This window comes from Ursus americanus, chromosome 3 (assembly GCF_024610735.1).
Source record: "Ursus americanus isolate L20-20 chromosome 3, mUrsAme1.1.p, whole genome shotgun sequence".
Lineage (NCBI taxonomy): Eukaryota > Metazoa > Chordata > Mammalia > Carnivora > Ursidae > Ursus > Ursus americanus.
In genome coordinates, this window is record NC_142129.1 from 40,384,053 (window position 1) to 40,410,420 (window position 26,368).

General features: G+C 37.7%; 2 protein-coding genes across 5 annotated transcripts in view; one reads left to right on the forward strand and one right to left on the reverse strand.

Annotated features, from left to right (window-relative positions):
* Window positions 1-23,324, reverse strand: part of ANLN (anillin, actin binding protein) — a 118,235-nt gene extending 94,911 nt beyond the window's left edge. Inside the window, exon 1 of the mRNA XM_087860905.1 lies at window positions 23,193-23,324. The gene's annotated coding sequence lies outside the window, so the exon portion shown is untranslated. The remainder of the gene's footprint in view (window positions 1-23,192) is intronic.
* Window positions 1-25,897, forward strand: part of MATCAP2 (microtubule associated tyrosine carboxypeptidase 2) — a 125,977-nt gene extending 100,080 nt beyond the window's left edge. For all 4 annotated transcript variants that reach the window (XM_045792870.2, XM_087860906.1, XM_045792869.2 and 1 more), the window contains 5 exons: window positions 12,438-12,581; window positions 13,136-13,268; window positions 13,806-14,111; window positions 18,848-18,945; window positions 23,224-25,897. In XM_045792870.2, coding sequence (XP_045648826.1) covers window positions 12,438-12,581; window positions 13,136-13,268; window positions 13,806-14,111; window positions 18,848-18,945; window positions 23,224-23,385 — 843 coding nt within the window. In that variant the 3' untranslated portion in view covers window positions 23,386-25,897. The remainder of the gene's footprint in view (window positions 1-12,437; window positions 12,582-13,135; window positions 13,269-13,805; window positions 14,112-18,847; window positions 18,946-23,223) is intronic.
* The last annotated feature ends 471 nt before the right edge of the window (window positions 25,898-26,368 follow it).

Genomic DNA, 26,368 nt, shown 5'->3' on the forward strand with positions numbered 1-26,368 from the left:
ATGTGGCTCCCCAGTGTAAAGGTCTGTTTCTCTCCCCCACTCTGCCCCGACGGTTCCCTCCTGCAATGGCCCCCTAAGTCTGTTTAGCTCCCTACTGCGCTTCTGCCCTTCCTGCCCTCTTCGATATGGCCTCTTCTCTACCTTTAGTTGTGGAGTTTCTTCTACCAGTCTTCTGGTCGTTTTCTGGGTTATTTACACTGATGTGAGTGTTATCTAGTATCCGTGGGACAAGGTGAGCTTAGCGTCCTTTTACTGTGTCATCTTCCTTTGATTATACTCTTATGTTCATAGAGGAGAATAAGAGTGCTTCAGGGTCATGGGATGGCAAGCATTAAGAAGGTTGCTGTTCTCTTTTATGTAACATTATAAATGACATCCAGATCAGGGGACAGATAGGACCATTTCCTCCATGCTGAACAATTACTCATTTTGTATTTACTTCCTTTTTGCAGTAGGTTTGAGCTCTCTGAAAATTAATTTGGTTTGATGCCTTTAAGATATACAAAGTTTTAAAATATCCTCTTACAAAGAGGGAGGATTCAGAAATAATTGTTATGAGCAGAGATAATGTGTTGATTCATAAGTTAGCAAAAAATACCTGGTTTTTGGTCCAAATTTTTAGAAGGCAAAAATATGTTTGGTGGCCTGTTTCAGCCCATTTTTAGCAAGAAATCTTATCCTACGTGATACTGTTTCTGTGGAACTCAAGGGTAGATTCTATTATATATGTCATTTTCTAACATGGTGATGGAAGAGTTGGCCAAGTAGTAAGATGGACAAAAAAGAAACGTACAAAGTCAGATTCCTGCAGATTAGGGGACTGAGACCTGGACAAAGGATATATGTGTATATTAAGATGTTTTGGTTCCAGAAGTTTTAAAACTGATCAATAAAACTATGTAATGTCTGATTGTTTACTATGTATATTTGCTATTCTTATAGTTGGAAGGAAGCAGAGAATATATTTGATGCCTATGGATAAATCAGGGGTAGCTCTCCACATGGCTGAGGGAGGTGGCTGCTTGCTCCATGAGTAGGCCTCAAGAATGCAAGCCATACCAACTCTTCCTACCAGCAATCTGCTCTGCCCAAAAATTGCTATAGAAAAATATTTGTTTGAATTTTTAGGGTTTTTTTCCCCCATGTGTTCTTTTTTTAAATACAGATACTCCAGAGAAAGGATATCAATGACTGACTAGCAAGTAGGAGAAAGGTGTGGAGCCTGCTTTAAGATTCACTCTTTCCTTCTCCCTCTGTCCTCCCCTCCCTCTCTCCCTCTCTTTAAAAAAAAAAGTATAGAGACTAAAATCCCATAATACCGTCACCCACAGATAGTCACTATTCACATTTAGTGTGTTTTCCTTGTCCCGTGCCTAACAGTGTTCATAATTGAGGTTAGTATACTTTCATTTACGTATTTGTATTTTCTCATGTCATTAAAAGCCGTCAGCATTTCTTTTTTGTCAGCATAATTTTCACTGACTGTATATATTTAATAAAATGGGTATACAGTAAGTCAGTTGAGTCTTTTACTTGTTCCTACTAGGATTTAAAATTTCATAGTTGTGTTAGTAGTCCACTTTAGGGGGCTTCTTCCTGTGAGCCATGCAGTGGAGGTGCTGACTGAGATAGGCCTGCACCAGCATTTAAGTCAAGGAAGGAGGACCATACCTGAACCAGTTACATAGAAATTGTTCTTTCTTCCTCCCAGCCCTCAGTATACTGAAGGGAAAGAGAAGCCCAGAAAACTGGGGAGGGATGAGAAAGAATCAAATCGCTATTTAACCTTTCTTTCTCAGCAGATTCTTTAGGCCTCAGGCCAGGCCTGTCCTGGGGGAAGGGAAAGAGCTTTAAAATAGATATGATTGACATTTTAAACTGGATTAAACTGGCTTGAAGTGGACTTTTTCTGAATACTTGGAAATTATTGGAAAGCTAAAGAAACTGGTTAAGATATTCAGGGATAGGAAGGAGAAATTCTGGATGGCAAATAGCGATGATTGGAGAAAATAATTCCCCACCAAGTAATATTGGGAAATGTTTTTTGATTAACTTTAATGATGATATTAATGGAGGAGAGAGATTGGACATGAAATTTACTGCCTCTAAAAGTAGTTAGCCATGTGGATGAGGTATGTGAAAGTGTGATTCTCCAAGTGGTATAGATATGGATTCTCTGAACTCAAGGGAAAATGGATGATCTCCTTTCTTTTTTCTTAAATAACAAAAACAAAAACAAACTTGGTAGGGGGGATGAGGAGATGTTGATCAAAAGGGTACAAACTTTCAGTTATAAGTTGAGTAAGTCCTGGGGATGTTATGTACAAGATTATAATTAATCACTCTGTATTGTATACTTGAAATTTGCTAAGATCTTAGATGTTTTCACTATACACAAAAAATGGTAACTACATGAGGTGATAGATGTGTCAAATTAACTTGATTGTGGTAATGATTTCATAATGTATACATATATTAAGTCATTACATTGCACCCCTTTAAAAAAAAATCACATGGTATGACCTAAATATATATAATTTTTGTCAGTCATACCTCAGTAAAACAATGACTGTTTCCTCTTGATCGTAACACTAATATAGTCATATTGTAAAGAATTTTAAGAGTTCTGAAAAGTACAGGTAATAAACATCAATGCAATCCATCACTCCATCCCAAACAGGAACAGCAGCCTTTGGGTATCTTCTTGCAGGCTTCCTTGTGCCTTCTTAAATTGCTTATTGCCTTTTCCTTTTTCCAAAGTTGAGATCTTACTCATAAAATTTTTGTGGCCTGCAGTTTAGGCTGCATAGGGAAGCAGAAATTGTAACACGAAAATATTCACTGATGAAGTGACCACTCAACATTTATGATTAAATGTAAAGCTTGAATTTATTCTCCTGTAAAGCCTGAATTTATTCACCCATTTAACCACTGTTTCTGTGTCTATGCCAAGGGCTATTATAATGCAGATGGATTGGGAAGTTATTTCTTGAAGTCAGGGAAGGATACTGCAGATCTGTATGCTCACTGACAAATCTGTCTAGGTTGGACCAGTTGAAAAACTGATGAAGAAATCAGTAGAGATGATAACAAGATAGGCACTTTATTTTTTTTTAAAGATTTTATGTGTTTATTGGGGGGGGGCGTGGGAGAAGAGGGTCACAGGGAGCCTGATGCGGGACTCGATCCCAGGACCCCAGGATGTGATGTTCATTGTATGTCATTTTGTTGGAAAAATTAAACCCCCCCCATAAAAACCCACTATTTTTATTCATTCTTTGATCCAATATTTAGTACACGGGTATAAATGTTGCCTAAATGTTGTTAAACTGCCGAGGTATGTTTTATCTTATATTTATAGGGTACTTTTTCAGTATACATTTCCTATCAAAATTTTCCCCACTATGAATATGAATGAATACTTCTTATGAATGTGAATACTTAATAGCCTTCTACTAGTACTGTTTATTGGTGATAACAGGGAACGCTGTACTTAATTTCTTCTTAATTCTCTAAACTGTTTATATCTGCTGTAATAAACACTGTAGTTCCCCTTATCTACGGTTTCACCTTCTGCAGTTTCAGTAACCCGAGATCAGCCTCGGTCTGGAAGCAGATGATCCTCTTTCTGACATGTCAGAAGGTCAATGGTAGCCTAATGCTGCTGCCTGTGTCACTCACCTCCTTTCATCTTATCACACAGGCATTTTTTTAAATAATATTTTTTATTATGTTAGTCACCATATTTATTATGTTAGTCATCCCTATTTTTTGATGTAAAGTTCCATGATTCATTACTTGCGTATAACACCCATTGCTCCATGCAATACGTGCCCTCCTTAATAGCCATCACCAGCCTATCCCATTCCCCCGACCCCCTCCCCTCTGAAGCCCTCAGTTTCCCAGAGTCCATAGTCTCTCATGCTTCATTTCCCCTTCTGTTTACCCCCCCTTTCTTCTTCCCTTTCTTCTCCTACCAATCTTCCTATTTCTTATGTTCCATAAATGAGTGAAACCATATGATAATTGTCTTTTTTCTCTGGTTGACTTATTTCGCTTAGCATTATCTCCTCCAGTCCCGTCCATGTTGCAGCAAATATTGAGAAATCCTTCTTTTCGATGGCTAATATTCCATTGTATAAATGGACCACATCTTCTTAATCCAGTCATCTGTTGAAGGGCATCTCGGCTCCTTCCACGATTTAGCTATTGTGGACAATGCTGCTATGAACATTGGGGTGCATATGGCCCTTCTCTTCACTACGTCTGTATCTTTGGGGTAAATACCCAGTAGTGCAATGGCTGGGTCATAGGGTAGCTCTATTTTTAACTTTTTGAGGGACCTCTACACTGTTTTCCAGAGTGGCTGTACCAACTTAGTGCATTCCCACCAACAGTGTAAGAGGGTTCCCCTTTCTCCACATCCTCTCCAACATTTGTTGTTTCTTGCCTTGTCAATTTTTGCCATTCTAACTGGCGTAAAGTGGTAAGTCAATGGGGTTTTGATTTGAATGTCCCTGATAGCTAATGATTTTGAACATTTTTTCATTATCACACAGGCATTTTATCATCTCATATCGTCACAGGAAGAGTATAGTTCAGTAAGATATTTTGAGAGACTACATTCATATTATAGTATATTGTTATAATTGTTCTATTTTGTTATTGTTAAACTTTTACTATGCCTAATTTATAAATTAACCTTTATCATAGGTGTGTATGTATAGGAAAAACATAGTGTACTTAGAGTTTGGTACTCTGCAATTTCAGGCATCCACTAAGGTCTTAGAACATATCCCCTGCAGATAAGGCGGGACTACCATACCAGATAACCACATCTTTTCTAGTGAGTAAGCATATGCCAGAAAAGCTAATTTTATCCGAAATTAAGTACATACCTAAAAACATATAACTATAGGTTATAATAAATTTCTTTAACCTTTTTTAGGTCTAAATATCGGTCCAGTGTAGAAGGTACCACTTCTCTCTTTCCCGGAATTAAGGCCAGATTTCTCATATTCTTCCCACTCTGTTTGTTATATTGATGACTAGTCATCATTAGACTGGTGTATGCAAAAAATCTTTTTTTTTAAGCCATTACTTTTATTTATTTATTTATTTATTTATTTTTTAGGTGACTTTTTAAAAATTTTTTTTATTTTTTATAATTTTTTTTTATTATGTTAGTCACCATACAGTACATCCCTGGTTTTGATGTAAAGTTCCATGATTCATTAGTTGCGTATAAAACCCAGTGCACCATGCAATACGTGCCCTCCTTACTACCCATCACCAGCCTATCCCATTCCCCCCCCCGAAGCCCTCAGTTTGTTTCTCAGAGTCCACAGTCTCTCATGCTTCATTCCCCCTTCTGATTACCCCCCCTTCTTTATCCCTTTCTTCTCCTACCGATCTTCCTAGTTCTTATGTTCCATAGATGAGAGAAACCATATAATTGTCTTTCTCTGCTTGACTTATTTCACTCAGCATTATCTCCTCCAGTGCCATCCATCTTGCAGCAAATGTTGAGAAATCATTCTTTTTGATGGCTGAGTAATATTCCATTGTATATATGGACCACGTCATCTTAATCCAGTCATCTGTTGAAGGTCATCTCGGTTCCTTCCACGATTTAGCTATTGTGGACAATGCTGCTATGAACATTCAGGTGCATATGGCCCTTCTCTTCACTACGTCTGTATCTTTGGGGTAAATACCCAGTAGTGCAATAGCTGGCTCATAGGGTAGCTCAATTTTTAACTTTTTTTTTTTTAAGATTTTATTTATTTATTTGACAGAGAGAGAGAGACAGCCAGCGAGAGAGGGAACACAAGCAGGGGGAGTGGGAGAGGAAGAAGCAGGCTCCTAGGAGAGGAGCCCGATGTGGGGCTCGATCCCAGGACCCTGGGATCACGCCCTGAGCCGAAGGCAGACACTCAACGTCTGCACTACCCAGGCACCCCAGTTTTTAACTTTTTAAGGGACCTCCACACTGTTTTCCAGAGTGGTTCTACCAATTTGCATTCCCACCAACAGTGTAGGAGGGATCCCCTTTCTCCACATCCTCTCCAACATTTGTTGTTTCTTGCCTTGTCAATTCTTGCCATTCTAACTGCCATGAGGTGCTATCTCAATGTGGTTTCGATTTGAATTTCCCTGATGGCTAATGATTTTGAACATTTTTTCATGTGTCTGTTAGCCATTTGTATGTCTTCATTGGAAAAGTGTCTATTCCTATCTTCTGCCCATTTTATGATTTATTTGTTTCTTGTGTATTGAGTTTGAGAAGTTCTTTGTAGATCTTGGATACCAGTCTTTTATCTGTAGTGTCATTTGCAAATATATTCTCCCATTCTGTGGGCTGCCTCTTAGTTTTTTTATTTTTTACTATTTCCTTGGCTGTGCAGAAGCGTTTTATCTTGATGAAGTCCCACAAGTTCATTTTATCTTTTGTTTCTCTTGCCTTTGGAGATGTGTCATGAAAAAGGTTGTTTGTTCCAGTTCTTTGAAAAATGTCATCGGTATTTTCATTGGGATAGCATTGAAAGTATAGATTGCTCTGGGTAGCATGGACATTTTAACTATGTTAATTCTACCGATCCATGAGCATGGAATATTTTTCCTTCTTTTTGTGTCTTCTTCAATGTCTTTCAAGAGTGATCTGTAGTTTTTAGAATATAGATCCTTTACGTCTCTGGTTAAGTTAATTCCAAGATAACGTATGATTTTTGGTGCTATTGTAAATGGGATGGATTCCCTAATTTCTCTTTCTTCAGTCTCATTGTTCGTGTATAGAAATGCAACTGATTTCTGAGCATTGATTTTGTATCCCGCCACATTACTGTATTGCTCTATAACTTCTAATAGTTTGGGGGTGGATTCTTTTGGGTTTTCCATATAGAGTATCATGTCATCTGCAGAGAGAGACAGTTTGACTTCTTCTTTGCCGATTTGGATACCTTTTATCCCTTTTTGTTGTCTGATTGCTGTTGCAAGGACTTCTAGTACTATGTTGAATAATAATGGTGAGAGTGGGCATCCTTGTCGTGTTCCTGATCTTAAGGGAAAGGCTTCCAGCTTTTCCCCATTGAGAATGATATTTGCTGTAGGCTTTTCATAGATGGTTTTTATGAGATTGAGGAATGTACCCTCTATCCCTACACTCTGAAGGGTTTTAATCAGGAAAGGATGCTGTATTTTGTCAAATGCTTTTTCTGCGTCTGTTGAGAGGATCATATGATTTTTGGCTTTTTCCTTGTTGATATAATCTATTACACTGATCGATTTGCGAATGTTGAACCACCCTTGCATCCCAGGGATGAATCCCACTTGGTCATGATGGATAATCCTTTTAATGTACTGTTGGATTCTATTAGCCAGGATCTTGTTGAGGATTTTGGCATCCATATTCATTAGGGAAATTGGTCTGTAATTCTTCTTTTTGAGGGGGTCTTTGCCTGGTTTGGGGATCAAGGTAATATTGGCCTCATAGAATGAGTTTGGTAGCTTTCCTTCTGTTTCTATTTTTTGAAATAGCTTTAGGAGAATAGGTATTATTTCTTCTTTGAATGTTTGGTAGAATTCCCCAGGAAAACCGTCCGGACCTGGCGTTTTGTTTTTTGGAAGGTTTTTAATCACTGTTTCAATCTCTTCATAATTAATTGGCCTGTTTAAAAAATCAATTTCTTCCCGTTTCAGTCTTGGTAGTTTATAGGTTTCCAGGAAGGCCTCCATCTCTTCCAGATTGCTTAATTTATTGGCATAAAGCTGTTGAAAAAAGTTTCTAATAATCCTTCCTATTTCATTGGTGTTGGTTGTGACCTCTCCCTTTTCATTCATAATTTTATAATTTGGGTCCTTTCTCTATTTTTTTGGATAAGTCTTGCCAGTGGTTTGTCTATTTTATTAACTCTTTCAAAGAACCAGCTTCTAGTTGTGTTGATCTGCTCTACTGTGCTCCTGGTTTCTAATTCATTGATCTCTGCTCTAATCTTGATCAACTGCTTTCTCGTGCATGGATTAGACCTGTTCTTCTGTTGCTGTTCCAGCTTCTTGAGGTGAGAATATAAAAACTGCATTTTAGATTTTTCTGTTCTTTTGAGTGAGGCTTGGATGGCTATGTATTTCCCCCTTAGGACTGCCTTTGCAGTGTTCCATAGGTTTTGGTCCATTGTGTTTTCATTCTCGTTGGTCTCCATAAATTGTTTAAAATGATTTTTGATTTCCTGGTTTATCGAATCATTCTTGAGCAGGATGGTTCTTAGTCTCCAAGTGTTTGAGTTTCTTCCAAACTTTTCCTTGTGGTTGAGTTCCAATTTCAAAGCATTGTGGTCTGAGAATATGCAGGGAATAATTTCAGTCCTTTGGTTTCAGTTGAGACCTGTTTTGTGACCCAGAACATGGTCTGTTCTTGAGAATGTTCCATGGGCATTAGAATAGAATGAGTATTCTTTGGTTCTGGGATGTAGTGTTCTATATATAACTATGAGGTCCAACTCGTCAAGTATGGCATTCAAAGCTCTTGTTTCTTTGCTGATTTTCTGCTTAGGTGATATATCTGTCTATTTCTGATAGTGGAGTGTTGAGGTCCCCTACTATTAATGTATTTTTATCTATATGTCTCTTTATTCTGGTTAAGAGTTGGCTTGTGTATCTTGCTCCCCTGTTGGGGGCATATATATTTATAATTGTCATATCCACTTATTGGATACATCCTTTAAGAATAATATAGTGCCCTTCTGTATCTCTAACTATAGTCTTTAGTTTAAAATCCAGTCTGTCTGATATGAGAATTGCTACCCCAGCTTTCTTTTGAGGTCCATTGGCATGAAAGATGGTATTCCATCCCTTTACTTTCAGTCTGGATGTATCTTTAGGTTCAAAATGAGTCTCTTGTAGACAGCAAATGGATGGGTCATGTTTTTTTATCCAGTCTGCAACCCTGTGGTGTTTTATGGGAGTATTTAGGCCATTTACATTGAGAGTGATTATTGAGAGAGATGATTTTATGATGCCATGTTGCCTGTAAAGTCTTTGTTTCTATAAATTGTGACTTTCTGTTCTGTATCACTCTTGGGGCCTTTTTACTTTTATAGAACCGCCCTTAATATCTCCTGTAGGGCTGGTTTCGTGGTTACAAAATCGGTCAGTGACTGGCGATTCTGGAAGGTCTTTATCTCTCCATCAATTCTGAATGACAGCCTTGCTGGATAAAGGATCCTTGGCTGCATGTTTTTCTCTGAAAGAGCTTTAAAAATGCCCCCCCAACCCTTTCTCTCATTCCAGGTCTGTGTAGACAGGTCTGACGTAATTCTGATACCTTTGCCTTGGTACGTGAGAAATTTCTTTGTCCTGGCTACTTTCAGTACTGTATCCTTGAATATCTAATATCTATCAAATATCTAATACTTGCAAAATGCACTATGACGTGACATGGCGTAGGTTTGTCGTGGTTGAGCTTGGGAGGGGACCTCTCTGCCTCTTGGACATGAATGCTTGTTTCCTTTGCTAGATTAGGGAAGTTTTGAGCTACAATTTGTTCAAATATCTCTTCTAGACCTCTGTTTTTCTCCACCCCCTCAGGGATGCTGATGATTCTGACATTGGAACATTTCACTGAGTCAGTAATCTCCCGTAACCTACATTCTTGAGATTGGATTTTTTTGAGCCAAGTTTCTGTCTTAGCTTTCTCTTCTAACCCATCCTCCAATTTGCCGATTCGTTCTTCTGCCCCATTCACCCTGGCCATCAGAGCATCTAGTTTTGACTGCATTTGATTCATAGTATTTTTAATTTTTGCCAGATTTGCTCTCATTTCTGCCCTTAGATTCTATATTCTCGTTAATATTTTTTTCAAGTCTACACATCATCTTGACCATTGTTACTCTGAACTCCATTTCTGATAATTTGGTTATATCCATATCCATTAGTTTTGTGGCAGAGGCCACAAACTCATTGTCTTTTCTTTGCTGGAAGGGATTTCTCCTTGTCGTCATTCTGATGAGGAGAGTTTGCGGGGTTGCCCAGAGCCCAAATTATTGACCAGGACCCAGGCAGTGTGCACTTGTTTTATAGGGACCTTAGGGATGTGGGCTTCTTGATTTTTTTCAGCCTGCCTTCTGGGGGAGGGGCCTGCCACTCCGATACTCAGGCAACCCTGTTTGGGTAGAGTCTCCGTGTCCCGTGCGAGGGGGGATGGGGATGGGCATGCTGTGAGCTGGTGTTTCCAGGCTTTTGTTCTCTGGCGGCTTTCCCTGGCGGTTTGCTGTGCCTCTTCTGAGAGTCAGAGCAGCAGTAGCCGAATCCCAATCTTTGTCTCAGAACAGAGGGATTGCGGCCCATTCTCCACTGACGTTCTGGCCACTTTAACTCTGTTTCTGTTGGTGCTGCTCAACGCTGCAGCATCCCGGGATGTACGCCCCACACCCGGCGTCCCAGCCCTCACTTCCAGGGCTGGCGCGTCTCTGTCCTTTGTGTTTCTAACACCGCCAGCCGCCAGCCACCCCCGCGCGCTCCGGGGCTCCATTTCAGTGTGGTTCGTGCACCCAGAGCTCCGGTTTTCAGACTGGTCGCGTGCGTTTCCCGGCTCATGGTCTCAGTCTGCTCTCTCACGGGTGCCGGTCGGTCGCAAGTCCGGCTGCTCCGCAGCGCAGGTGGCTACCGCTTCCCGGCACCCAAACACGGCGGCTCCCTCCCCCTTCCGTTTATCTTCTGATATCTGTGTGAGGTTTCACGGCTCCCCGCTTCGTACCTCAATACTCAGCGCTGGAGATGTTCATTTGTAGAGATCCAGATGTATCTTCCTGCAATCTCCTGGTGTATGCAAAAAATCTTGGCTAATCTGCTGAAGTGGGTTTTTAATTGTATGCTTTTATTCCTTTAATTATCATAGTTGTCATATAAAAAATTAGCCTCTGGGATATTTGTACTATATTCCAATTCTCTAAGATCCATCTTTTTACCATGCACATGAATCACCTGGGGATCTTGTTAAAGTGCATGTTCTGATTTGATAGGCATGGTGGGGTTAAAATTCTGCATTTGAAACTAGCTCACATGTGAAGCCAGTGCTGCCAGCCTTTGGACCACACTTTGAATTGTAGGGCTTTTGATAAGAATTTTGGGAACAAAAGCCATTCAAAGCCTGTTGAAGCCATTTCTTGTTATGGTAACTTTATGACACATGCATAGTTTATTAGTAATACATATTTTTCCAACAGGGATATAGATGTTGAATTATAACTTGTAGTGTGTGAGTTTTCTGTGTTTTTTATGTTGGACATACTATCTACAGTGGTGGCATTTAGAAAGAATGAACATACCGATGACGACAATGATGATGTAATAACCGACAGGTACCGACTACTTATTAGGCCCCAAACACTGTGCTTTACAAAGATTGACTAAATTTTCCTATCCAAGTACTAACCAGGCCTGACTAAATTTTCCGAACAAAACCATGAAGTAGACATTGTTACCCCATTTAAAAATGAGGAGGCTTGGTAACAAGTTAAATGACTTGCCCATGGTCACACAGCCAGAGCGGGGACAGAACCAGGACATCAACACAAGTAGTCAGACTCTAGAGCTTATCGTTCTAATCTCTTTACTAGCCTGACGGTAGTCTGGAAACTAGACTTCATATAATGGATTTCTAACTTCTCTCACAATTCCTATAAGATATATTTGAATTCTTTAGCTTCTTTCTCAAAAGACTTTTTAAAGATCATTTTTCTTTTCTTTTCTTGTGGCTTTCCCAAGATACTAGTGATCTCTAAGTTTTTTAGTCTTCCTTTCTGCATATTTGTGTTTAGAAAAGATCTCAACTTTCATATTCTATTGATGTAATAATTTATGAAGAATGAGAAGTAGGCAGTACCCTGTCCTGAATGAAAGATAAAAGTGTTTTTAGTAATGTTGAGACTGTTTTCTTTGAAAGACCAGCCCTGGAAAACTTCAGATAATATAAGATTGTCACAGAAGAATGGTTGATTCTTTTGTGTGTTCTTAAAAATTGGGACTATTTTTGTCTTTATCTAAATGGCAATTATAATTTAGTGATTAGTCTGGAGACATACCTTCCACTTTAAGTTCTCCTGCCAGACCACCAAATGGTCTTAGAGAAGCCAAGGAGCCCCTCTGCCTTGCTTTCTCAGTCTGTCAGATGATGACACTATATGCAGTACCTTTAACCCTTAGCATGTGAAGGAGAAATGAACACAGGGAAAGAGGATCTGTAAGTACAGAGGTGTTTGTCAAAATTTCTGACAATGAGAGAAAGCTGTTTAGAATTAGATCTGGTACCTCCCTTGCAGTTTCATTTGGAAATCAATAAACACAGAGCAGTTCATGATCCATAAGATTATAACTGGCTTATTACTCATCTCAAAGTAATAAGAGGCTATTTATTTTCATTATCCCTTTTTTTTTTTTTACAGTCCATCAATATTATGGAACTGACTTTACAGAAATATGGAAGTTATGAAAAATTTGAGCAGGCCACCGGTGGCAGCCTGCTATCTAAAACTCGAATCTGGAGTCATGTTCGGAAGTACATGATGAAAGAAGGCTGCCTGGGTGAGGTATGAATTGGGAGTGACACGAGATGCTGTTGGCATTTTAACTGCTCATGAAATTAGTCACCCAGAGATCTCACTAAAGTGAATTTTTGTGTTTAGTTTGGGTTTTTCTTTACTTACTACCCTTTCTGTATAGCTTATGGCATTATGGGAATTGTTTTATGAAAATTATTAATGAAGCAGTTTGCCTTAGTGGCCTCCTCTTAAGCCAGTTCAAAATGGCCAAGCAGTGAAGCGGACTCTGGCTTTTGTATACCTTCCTTTGCATCATTTTAACCAGGGGGGACTGTATTTGAGAGCACAGCAGTGGCACTGACTCCTCAGCACAGCCCTCTACTTTCCTTCAGTCTGGGAAGGGTTCTTGAGTTGACCATGCTTCAAAGTGGAAGGGTCAAAAGTAATTATCATCTTCTCGGTATCTGGGAGATTCAAATTGGTACAAGCAAAATAAAAACATACTAACTTATGGGTCTGTTGTTTCCCGTGAAAGCTTCCTCTTCCCAGCCTTTACATTTTGTTTTATATATATATGTATTTTTTTTCCTCTTGCTTCTTAGATTGTAGTCCATCTCACTGAAGACCTGCTTTCCCGAGCTTCAATGACAGTGGTAAATGGGTGCCCAACACTGACCATTAATGTTTCCACTGCACGTGAGCACTGGCTGGAGGGAATGCTGAGGCATGAAATAGGTAGGGGTAGCCCTTCTCCATTCATTCATTTGTAATATCAGAGATCAACTGCAAAGAAACATTCTTTTATAATGGGGTGTTTTTTTTTTTTAGCAGTCTTTGGCAAAGATAATGAAAATGTTAGGTTTCACTTGAACTAAGACATTAATGTCTCACTTCAAATTAGATTTTTTAGGGTACCGTGTAGTTGTATTAAGCTTGGAAAGTCATTTAATACCTGGATTTCAGTTCCCCCACCTTTCTGAAACTGAGGGAAATGGAACTGAGTGCTTTCTGAGATTCTTTTCAAATATCATGTCTATGATTCTTTCCTTTGAGAAAATAAATGGTATAAAAGTTACACTTCTAATGAGACGTGGTCCTTCTGAAGGCAGAGTACCTCCTTCAAAAGATTTTAGGGTCAGGGCATTTTCTACTTCGTTTTGATTCATAGGTAAGATATCAATTTGGTTTTAGGACTGTAGGTGGAGTCTTTTGGATAAGAATTAAAATGAGAATGTCATTTCTTGTTTTTCACGCGCCTTTTCTTCTCCATAGGCACACATTATTTTCGAGGTATTAACAACCTTCAGCAGCCATGGAACAGTTGGACTGGCCGCAAAAAACATGAGCTAAAGCCAAACAATCCCACAGAGGAAGGACTGGCAAGTATTCACAGTGTCCTTTTTAGAAAAGACCCCTTTTTATGGAGGGCTGCCCTCCTCTACTACACTGTTTATCGAGCCAGCCAAATGTCTTTTTGCGAACTCTTCAAAGATATTGGAAAGTTCGTCAAGGACCCCAATACAAGATGGGATTATTGTGTACGAGCCAAGAGGGGATGGACTGATACTTCTAAACCAGGTGGGTGTCTCTTTTTATTACATCCTTATCCACCAATCAGAGAAATCACTCACTAATGAACAATTAAACCTTTGTTACTTGAGGTCATTGCTAGTTTTCCCAAACCATATTTTGTTACCGTTTTTTTCAGATCTTGTTTTGAAAAATTTCAAACCTACAGAAATATGGAAATGATAGAAATAACACTTATAGTACCCATCCTCTAGGTCCACCAATTAACATTTTTGCCAGTTCTGCTTTTTCTGGCTCTGATTTTAAAAACAGCTTTACTGAGATCTAATTTACATGACCTACAGTTTGCCCATTAAAATGTATAGCTCAGCGGTTTTTAGAATATTCTTGGAGTTGTGCAGCTATCACCATTATCTAATTCCCAGAACATTTTCATAACCCCAAAAATGGTACCCATTAACGGTCATTCTCCATTCCTTCTTCCCCAAACTCCCAGTTCTAAGTAACCATTAATCTACTTTTAAAGGTTTACCTATTTTGGACATTTCATATAGATGGAATCAGATATGTAATCCTTCGTGTCTGGCTTCTTAGCATAATGTGTTTAAGGTTCATCCCTCTGGTAGCATGTATTAGTACTCAGTCCTTTTTATTGCTGAGTAATATTCTGTTGCATATAGAGGACATATTTCATTTTTCCACTCACCACTAATGGACATTTGAATTGTTTCCCCATGTTTTGGCTATTATAATGTTACTATGAACATTTGGGTACAAGTTTATATTTTTAATTCTCTTGGATATATACTTAGGAGTAGAATTGTTGGGTCATATGGTAACTTTCTGTATTAAGCCTTTGAGGAACTGCCAGACTATTCTCCAAAGTGAATGTAACAGTTTATATTTCCAGTGGTAGTATATGGGGTTCTTATTTTTCCATATCCTCACCAACACTTACCAGTACTTGTGTTTTAATATCTTCCTAGTGGGTATCTCATTGTGTTTTGTTTTTCGTTAATTTTTAAATTTTTTAAAATTCCAGTATAATCAACACGGTGTTATATTAGTTTCAGGTGTACAATATAGTGATCAGTTCTGTACATTATTCAGTGCTCATCACGATAAGTGTACTCTTAATCCCCTTCACCTGTCTCACCCATCCCCTTACCCACCTCCCCTCTGGTAACCATCAGTTCTCTATTTAAGGGTCTGTTTTTTTTTCTGTTTTGTTTCTCAGATTCCATATATGAGTGAAATCATGTGGTACTTGTCTTTCTCTGACTTATTTCACTTAGCATTATACCCTCTAGATCATCCATGTTGTTGCAAATGGCAAGAGTTCGTTCTTTATTATGGCTAATAATCCTGTGCGTGTGTATGAAAACACACATACATAAACACCACATCTTTATCCATTCGTCTCTCAGTACACAGGTTGCCTCCATTGATTTGGCTATTATAAATAATGCTGCAGTAAACATAGGGATGCATGTATCTTTTCAAATTAGTGTTTTTGTGTTCTTTGGGTAGATACCCACTAGTGCAATTAGTGGATCTTACGGTAATTCTGATTTTTTAAAGAACCATCATACTGTCTTCCACAGCAGCTGTACACAGTTTTGCATCCCCACCAACAGTACACCAGGGTTCCTTTTTCCCACATCCTCACCTTGTGTTTTTGATTTTAGCCATTTTGACAGGTGTGAGGTGATATCTCACTGTGGTTTTGATTTGCCTTTGCTTCATGATGAGTGATACTGAGTATCCTTTCATGTGTCTATTGGCCATCTGTATGTCTTTTTAAAAAATGTTTTATTTAAATTCAATTTAATTAGCATAGAGCATGCTGTATCTCAGTGGGGCTGTATGTTATGCTGTCTGTCTCTTTCAGGGCAAGGACTCCGTTTCCTCTTGCCCTCTGGCACTCCCAAAGCTAAGCTTGGTGATTTTTAAAGTTCTAGGTATTAAGCCCTACTGTGACTACAAGAACTCATAGGGATTTGTCTCTGCAGTGTGGGTCCCTTATGTTTGGGGTACATGGTGTGGGGTCTGCTCCTTTCCCTTCTCTGTGCTTGCAGTGTCCTCTCCCGAGGATAGTCTCCTGGGTCAGTTTGGTTTCTGACCACATCTCTGCCCTTTCCAGTGCGGCCTCTTCTCTACACTTAGCTGTGGAGAGTCTGGTCTGCCAGTCTTTTGGTTGTTTTCTGGGTTATTTACACTGACGGGGGTATTAATAACTAGGTCTGTCTGTGGGACAAGGTGAGCTTAGGGTCCTCTTTCTCAGCCATGTTCCCTGTGAGTCCTGTCTCAGTGGGGTTTTGGTTTGTGTTTCCTTGATGACTAATCAATCATGTTGACCATCTTTTTATTGACTTGTATGTTCTACTTACAAATCTCTGATTTACAAATATTTTCTCCATTCTGTGCATTTTTCACTTACTTGACAATATTCTGTGACTTTGAACTGTACACTTGATATTTTATTCCTGAATACTTGAGCGTGCATCTCCTAATAAAGACATTCTTCTAAAACAATATTATCATACTTAAAGTGAGCATTAATTCAGCAATATATATTTGGATTTCCCCAGCTGTGTCTTGATAGTTTTTCAAAAATTTAGATCCAGTCAGGGCCATGCATTATTTTTGGTGGTTGTGCCTCTTTAATACAGAGCAGTGTTCGCCATTTTTGTTTTTCATGATACTTTTATTTAAAATCCAGGGTGTTGTGCTTATAGAATGGCACAATCTGGTTGTGTTTGATTGTTATCTCATGATTAAATTCTGGGTAAGCATGTTTGGCAAAAATACTAGATAAGTGATACTAGGTCCCACAGCAGGAGCCACCGAATGACCCTTACCATTTACCATTACAGATACGGACTTTGATCCTTGTTTCAGGTGGAGATTGCGAGCTCTTTCTTTTCTACATATTAAAAAGGAAAATGTATAAGTAATCTGTGAGCTGATACTGTGTGAATATCCTATTTCCCAACAGTCTTTCATCTCATGGTTTTAGCATCTGTCAGTGATCATTGCTTGTCAGTTTCACTGGAGATTTCTAGCACTTTTATTATTTGTCCAAAGAAAATAGAAGTAAGGAGTTACAGGTACAGTGCATATCAAACAGTTCTTGTTCTAAGTTTGCTACTCTAATAGAAAGTTTAAAAGTTTTTGGCATTTTTGTTTTTTTTTAAACAATAAGTAGATTATAAGGCAGTACAAAAATGCTTTTGAGAAAAGATAGGAAATGTTCATTTAAAAGTCATTTTAACTTTAAGATTACATCAACTTTTCTTCTAAAAGTACTTAAAACTGTTTGAAGCTTGGAAATACCCCAGTCTGTGATGGTTATGTTACCAGCTCAGTCCACATTAAGAACTACCTGTGATGTAGTTGTACGAAAGTCTGGTACCTGAGAGTCAAGAAAAGCAGCAGAGAAGAGGAAGACATCTGTTCCCTGCCTTTCATGTATGCAAAAAGTGTGTCTGTCATTTCCCATCTCCTTTCAGATTAGCTTGTCTGTACTTTAGTGCTCTGTACCCAGGGGCACAGAGCTTTCAAACTGCCTGTCATGTTAGTCTAATTTTTTTCTTCACGGATTTATTTAGAGAGTACAAGTGAACGAGTGGTGGGGGAGGGGGAGAGGGAGAAAGAGAGACTTTCCAGCAGATTCCCCGCTGAGCATGAAGCCCAATGAGGGGCTCAATTCCACAACCGTGAGATCACGACCTGAGCCAACATCAAAAGCCGGATGTTCAACCGACTGAGCCACCCAGGTGCCCCCACATAGCTTTTTAAGAAAACTGTTCATTACTAAAAATGTGAAATTTGAAAAATTTCAAATGAAAAGTGATTAATATGATGTGCCCTCATTAAGCATCACCAACATTTCCTGCTGTGGGTCATCTATTCTTCTAAGTTCCTGCTTTCCTATAGTATTTTAAAGCCAATTCTAAACATCATGTTCTTTTATTCATAAGTACTTCAATATGTATGTAACTGATAAGGACAGTTTTATTCCTCCTAAAAAGTAGGAACAGCCCCTGAGATCTGAGCCTAGTTGAAAAAGTGCCCCACTTTTTTTCCATAATTCCCATTCTAAGCATATTTTAAAAACTAATTTCTTAATGTAGAATTTTAGTCCATTTTCTAATAGAGTAGAATTTTAGAAAATTTACACAGGTTGTGGTAGAAAATAAGTTTTCTTTGTAAGTGGAACACTTTAGGTCTCATGAGCTGTTCCTTTTCATGTCCTCATATTTTCTTCTGTTTTTAAACCTCCATATTAAAATCCAGTTCTAATTAATTCTTGTTTTCATATGGAGGAAGAGTATCAACATCACCTATAGCTGTTTTTAATGGGGTAAGGAGTAGTATTTTTAAAAACCAGGAGTTTCTGACATCCCATGTCTCCACTTTGCCCCCTGTGAGACTTACTGCTCTATAGCCATCCTCCCTGCTGCCCCAAGTGCCTCCGTGCACGTGGGAGTTAAGGTTATAATCAAATGGTGGGAGTGTGGGTGACATATTTAGAAGTCCTATATTTTAAATTATCAGTGTTTCTTTATAATTAGAAAAAAATGCTGTTTTAACTATGGGGAATGGGGATCTGGGGAGAAGGAATTCTTAAATGGAAGCTACCAGTCTGCACATTAATCTGGTGCTACCCAAGACCTTGCCATTTTTATTTTTTTTCAGGACTGATGCCTACAGTAAAGGGAATGTGACATATCTAATTACTTAGTAAATACCAGAAAATAAAAGCTATTGTATTCTTCCAGGGTGCTTCAGTAAAGACCAGGTATACTTGGATGGTATCCTGCAAATCCTCCGATACAGAGAGACCATTGACTTTCATCTACTGACTGCCCTGGGGAAGGTGAGTGAAACCAGTGGCATGTAGTCTACAACACACCAGGTCATCGTTCCCTCAGGCTTGATTGAATCTGAATCTTATAAGATTAACAAAATTGTTTTTATATTATGTGTTTGAAGTTTCCTTTATGTGATAACTGGAGGGAAGAAATAATGGTGTTACAAAACCAAACCGCAAAATTTCTTTGAAGGGAACAGGAAATTTGGCAATGTATTATATGGTTTTATTTTTATATACCTTTTTCTAAAGCCTTCTAAAGTAAGCTGCAAGTATAACACTTCCCCCTTTAATCTGACATGACCATGTGATTTTCTTAAGAAATGTATCACTGATTCAATAGAAATGTATCACTGATTCAATAGAATATCTAAAAAAGTCTATATTTCTCAGGTTACCCCAAAGTGTCCTTTGTAGCTCTTTTTTGAGAGTCAGGATTCATGCCTTGCATTTGGTTATATTTAATCTCTCTTAATCTGTAGTAGTCCACTTTGTGCTGCCTCCCACCAAGTCTTTGTTTTTCCTGACAAGAGTCCAGGACAGTTTGAGATTTCCTAGAATCTGGATTATCATATTGTTTCCTTGTGATTAAATTCAGGTTAAACATTTTTACCAAGAATACTACATAAGTGACTTGTATATTTTATTTCATCACATTAGAAAGCACATATGTGATTTTGTCCCATTATCAGTGATGCTGTGTTTGATCACTTGGGTAAGTTATATTAAGTAATCTGTGGGGTAATACCTAAGAATGTACTGTTCCTTAACAACCTTTCAAGGAATGGTTTTAACATCCAGCGATGGTCTTTGCCCATATCAGTTAACTGCTCTAGCGGTAGCAAAATAGAGATCTTCAAATTTTGTTACATTTCACTGCCCTTTTTTTTTGCAGTATTATGGACCTGTTTTTTTATTCACCCCCTCCAGTGGCTGCCCCTGTGTTTTTAAAAACATGTCACCCTGCTTTCTGGCAAAGTAAAATGTTCTGGGTCCATCTTATACCTTTTCTACCCAAATCTCAGATGAGATATTTCTCCAAGGCAGGCTTGATTCCTTTTAGTGAAAATGGTATTTAGAAAACAAGGTCTTAGTAATAGGTGTGCTCATCACTCCTGAAATGTTGATGCTTCTAGGCCTTTCCAGTGAGCAAATCATGTATTTGTTTTAAATCATAAGGGCATTCTAATTCAAATCAGATAGTGCAAGTTTCTTTTACACCTCCCTTCCCATTCCATATGTGTATCTCCTTTCTCTTCAAATGAAAACTGTGTTTGCCAACTGCAGTATTATATTTATTACGTTTACTCATTCCTTCCTATAATAAACTCAGGATGGTTTAAGAATTACTAAATAAACAGTGGGTATACAAAGAAAGAGGAAATCAAAAACATGGAGACGAATATGAAAACACAGTGGTCCAAAACTTTTGGGACACAGCAAAAACAATTCTAAGAAGGAAGTTTATAGTAATGCAGGCCTACTGCAAACAAAATCGCAAACAACCTCACCTTACACCTAGAGGAACTAGAAAAGAACAAAGCTCATAGAAGGAAGAAAATAGATCAATGAAACCAGGATCTGGTTTTTTGAAAGACAAAATTGATATACCTTTAGCCAGACTCAAGAAGAGAGGACTTAAATCGGAAATGAAAGAGAAGAAATAACCAATACTACAGAAATACAAAGAAAATAGAAACTTTACAATCCTCTAAAACTGAATCAGGAAGAAGAGAATTTGGAACAGACTGATTACTAGTAATGAAATTGAATCAGTAATAAATGAATTTCCAACAGCTAGGAACACATGAGTTAATATGATTCTCAAACTCTTAAAAAAAATAATAGAAGAGGGAGGAAAATTTCCAAATTCATTCTGCAAGGCCAGCATTATCCTGATACTAAAACCAAAGTCACTACAAAAAAAGAAAACTACAGGTCAGTATTTCTGATGAACATTGATGCAGAAATCCTAAACAAAATATTACCCAAACTGAATTCAGTAATACACTAAAAGGATCATTCACCATGATTAGATGGAATTTATTCCTGGGATGCAAGGGTGGTTCAATATTCGCAAATCAATCACAATACATTGCATCAATAAGAGAAAGAATAAAAACCATATCATTTCAATAGATGAAGAAAAAAAATTTGAGTACAACATCCATTCATGATCAAAGCTCTTGACAAAGCAGATTTAGAGGGAACATACCTCAACACAATAAAGGCCGCAAATTAAAACCCAACAGTCAACAATGTAAAAACTGAAAGCTTTTCAAAACTCCTAAGTATAGGAATCAGACAAGGATGTCCATTCTTACCATTTTCATTCAACACAGTACTAGAAGTCCTAGCTGCAGCAGACAAGAAATAAAAGGCATGCACATTAGTAAAAAGTAAAACCATCAGTATTTACAGATGATACTATATACAGAAAACCCTAAAGACTCCACCAAAAAACTATTAGAATAAATGAATTCAGTAAAATTACAGGATACAAAATTAATATACAGAAATCTATTGCATTTCTATACAACAACAAAGCAGAAAGAGAAATTAACAATCTCACTTACAATCCTACTAAAAGCATAAAATACCTAGAAATAAATTAACCAAGGAGGTGAAAGACCTATATTCTGAAAACAAGACGACACTGATGAAAGAAATTGAAGGTGACTCTTAACAAGGGGGAAGATACACTGTGCTCTTGGATTGGAAGAATTTTGTTAAAATGTCCATACTACCCAAAGCAATCTACAGATTCAGTGCAATCCCAAAATACCAGTAGCATTTTTCACAGAATAACCAATCCTAAAATTCATATGGAACCACAAACAATGTCAAATAGCAAAGCCATTTTAATAAAGAAGAACCAAGCTAGAAGTATAATAATCCCAGATTTCAAGATACACTACAAAGCTGTAGTAATTGAAACAGTATGGAATTGATACAAAAATAGTTGCATAGATCAATGGAACAGGATAGCCTAGATCATCTAATCTATGACAGAAGCAGAGAATACAGTGGCGAAAAGACATTTCCTCAATAAATGGTGCTGGGAAAACTGTACCACCCTCTTACACCATACACAAAAATAAACTCAAAATGGATTAAACACCAAAAACCTAAAAGGGAACCTACAGTTATCTCTTGGACATATTTATGGATAGGTCTCCTCAGTCAAGGAAGGAAGAAAAAAAAAAAAAGTCACTAAACCACACCAGTATCAACAACAAACCTATTTTCTTTACACTTAATGGTATACATACTCAATAAAATAATTTCAGTAATAACTTAAAAATTAAAACTTGGGTACCTGGGTGGCTCAGTTGGTTAAGCGTCTGCCTTCGGTTCACGTCATGGTCTTGGGGTCCTCGGATCGAGCCCCATGTCAGGCTCCCTGCTCATCGGGGAGTCTGCTTCTCCCTCTGCTCTTCCCCCTGCTTGTGTGTGCTTTGATAAAATCTTTTAAAAAATTAAAATATAAATGAATGTGATTTATTTAAAGCCTTTCTACGGAATCAGGAAGTGTGTTGATTTTAAAGCCAGGCATGTTTTGGAATTTAAAGTTGCAGTGTTATAGAACTTAAAGAGTTTCATCCATAAACTCAATGGAAGTACTTATGAAAGATTGGCTTCTTACATAATTAAAAAAAATTAAAATATAGAAGTAAATAAAAAAATTTCTTAGAATACTTGCAAAGAGAATTTAATATAAAACAATTTTATTTCTGAAATAGAAATAGGAATTCAATCTATAATTGTGATTTTCCTAATTCAGTGATATGCTATTTATTCATTTAGATTTAGTCAGGACATTTATTTAGGTTTTAGAGTCTCTCACACACATGTATTAAGTTTAGTCGTGTAATTTCTAGACAAACTGAGTATAGGTCCAAGATAGAGTTAAATACTGACCTGATTTTTTTTTATATGGTCATGGTATGAGCAGGCAGATAAATACATTTTTTTTTCCAGTAGGGGTGCAGAGGGAGAGAGAGAATCTCAAGCAGGCTCCACGCCCAGCACGTGAGCCCAATGCAGGGCTCAGTCTCACAATCCTGAGATCATGCCTGAGCTGAAATCAAGAGTCAAATGCTTAACGTACTGAGCCACCCAGATGCCCCAATACATTCTTATTTAATACAGTAAAGGAAAAGAAGCCACTGATTTTTGTTATTTTGCAGGTATTAATCTGAAAAAGAGTCCCCATAAAGTTTCTCTTAAGACTTAGGGAAGAAGTTACTTACATTTAAAAATTAATCCATCTTCCTTTTGCAGGTCTCTTATGAAGATGTGGATCGCTTGAAAGGATTGGCTGTTACTGAAAACATGAGGGTCCCTCATTTCTTGCAGGACCATGACCGGTACATGGAACACTTAGAGAAAATTATGGAAGTGAATGAACTGACGGACAGGGAACTGAAAGATCTTATATATTAATCAGCATTCTTGCAGACGTAGCTAAGCTATACCTCTATGTTTATTACCAGTTGGGTGCAGTTAGCACCAGCATATTTATAAAAGAAGAATGTTTACATGAGTTTTCTGAAGAATGATCTGCAGTATTCAGCTGAATTTTTAAAACGTTAAGTACACACCTTAAACTATTTCCTTAACATGTTTCTATAGGCTGCAGGAGAAAATTCCTCCTGTTTTTATCTGAATCTCAACAGAGTCCAGTGAAAATACCACTGGTGAGTGTTTCTGAGGAATCTTGGTCAAAGAGAGTGACAGGCTGCCTCAGCAGTACGCACTGCTCCCTAGTGCTTCTGCCTGCGCACCAGGACCAGCCCTGATCACAGAGACAGAACAACACTGGAGTTCACACTCCCACGATTATATTTTATTTCATAAATAATGGTAATTCTCCTTTAAAAACTAGTTTTGTTATGCTCCCCAAAGCTAGCTGTATCTAAGATTTCTTATTTCTCTTATATGTTAAGTAATGTTAGAGGGAGGGGAAAAGTAGTTTGAAAAATTTTCGTTACTTCTTTATTTTCCACATTGTTTCACCTTATCAGTTTATAGGAACTAAATTAGAGAATTACCTCATTTTGTCCAGTTATTTCTTTATTTGCTGAAACATATATCCCTTCAAGATTTTAAGTTTTAGGGTCTTTCCCTCCCCATTCCTTTATATCAATAAGTAAAAGTTCCAGAGAGGTTTGTCTACATAGATTAAAATAGTTGGGGAAGAGAGAAACTACTCACCTTTTTATTAAATGGAGCGACTAGCAAGACATAAATAGACTAATGTAGTTCCTGCAGGCACTGGATATTGACTAGGTAGTGTCTGCCATAAACTTGGCCATGCTCTGAAAAATGGAATTCCTAGACATTGCTGTTGGATAAACTGGCCTTGTCATGTTGGCTCAGTATATTTTATCAAAATCAACCCAATGACATAGCTTGAATTTCAAAAATAAGAATTCTGTTTTGCTGCATTTCCTCTGCTAAAAGCTTATACAGCTAGCTTTGTATTAATTTATCAATTTCAATACATAGTTGGATATATATATTTGGGATCAAATGGTTCTTCAAACAACTTATTTTAATGAAGAACACTGCTATAAACACCCCTTTAAAAATTGCTACTGTAATTTTTACCCAAAGCTATCTGAGAGTTTATCTTTACCTCCGTTCAGGCTTAAATATGGTGCTAACACTGGTAGATGTATACTGCAAAGCCTGGTCCACATTCATACTAGGAAATGATTTTAGGAAATCTCATGCAGGCTAGGTTATGTGATTTTTCAATTCACACATCTAGAAGAGCTTGCCTCAAAGAAGAATGTTGCAGCAAACAGGATATATTCTAACTGGCACCTGGTAGTTCTTGCAGAGCCACACATCTCACCTTTGGTAAGTAGCAGGCCAGGCCCTTTGGAGCATTAAAGGCATCACACCTGTGTCATGATGGCTCGAGTGTGGCCTGTAGATCTCTGTGCAGGGTTGGGGCACATTGTGCCAACGCTGACCAGATACTGGAAAACCACTCCTGTAGCAGTCATCCAGTTTCAGCTTTGGTGTAGCATTTTCTAACTTCATCTTCAAACTTTTCCAAGATGATTGTGAAACAGTGTTTCATTAACTGGAATTGAAATATAGACAGAATGTTTATGTCCTGTGATTTAAGCCCAAATGCTTATAAATTCAACATTTGTAGGCAATAATACAGTTAATCTTATGTTATGGTTTAAATGTAAAGGAAAATCACAGTAGCCTTAATATCCTGTTGGTAGAATTATTTACAGTGATTCTAGTCCCTGAATTTTAAAATGGATATTCTCTGATTTGGAAAAGGAAACACTTTCTTGCCTTACTGCTCTGGTATAAAGACAAAAAACAGTGCTATCCAGACAAAAAAAAAAAAATCACATTGACTGTCTTAAGATACTTTAAAAGTTAGCAATGAACCAAAATAGTTTCAGATGAGCAGAATACTTAAAGAGCTCCAAGCTTTAAAAGTTGGGATTGAAGATTTAATTAATGTTTATTCGCTTTCCTGAAATAGCATTAAAGTCAGTTTTGTTCCCTTAAAATTGAAGTTTTAATAAATAGAATATTATAGCAACAGTACTTAGAATAATAGTTGAAGTTTGCATTAATTTTAATAGTTATTTGTATAGGCTATTGATTAGGATTTCATCAATTTGGTCCACTATAATTCCAACATATAGTTGTATCAAATGCAAAGTCTGATAAACTGTTATGTTTTCACATCAGATGGGACTCAAAGTAAGTTGTTTGTAGACATAAATCCACAGTCTTCATTTCTTTATATTTTCACCTTTGTAAAAATATTTAAAATTTGTATTTTGTTTTGTATATATCTGGGCATTTTATGTTTAGCTGTAGTAGAAATAAGTAGAACTGAAGTTCTCAAATGAAATATGTGAATATGTATGCATGCAAACTTCTGTCCTTTGAAAATTATATTTTTATTGTGGTATTTCTGTGTTTTTATTGTGTGGTAATTATTGAAAGGTAATTATTAACCATGTTTGTCTTCTAATATCCTTGTTTATAAGGACATACATTTACCACACTCCACCTTTCCCCTAATTAGTTCAGCTTATACTCTCATGCGTGTAGGGAGAAGGGAAAAGGGGAGAGGGATAATTTCATCTTAATTTACTGCCCTGTTCATTGAGTAAACTTCTGTGCAGAACCTCGGAGTAGGACCTGTGCTGAGTCCTCTGATGAAGACAAGAACTGTTCACAGTCCAGTGAGGAAGAGTGGCACAGAATACAGCATGGGTAGTCTCATACCAAAAGATCAGAAACCATAATAAATGGGCCTGCTTGTGTGTTTGAAGCAGAGAGAAAAAGATCACTTGCTAAAGTGGTTAATGTCCACAATATTTTGTTACCACTCTTTGCTAGGCTTGTGTTTGGAATCTGAGCAGCTTTAGCCCGGGAG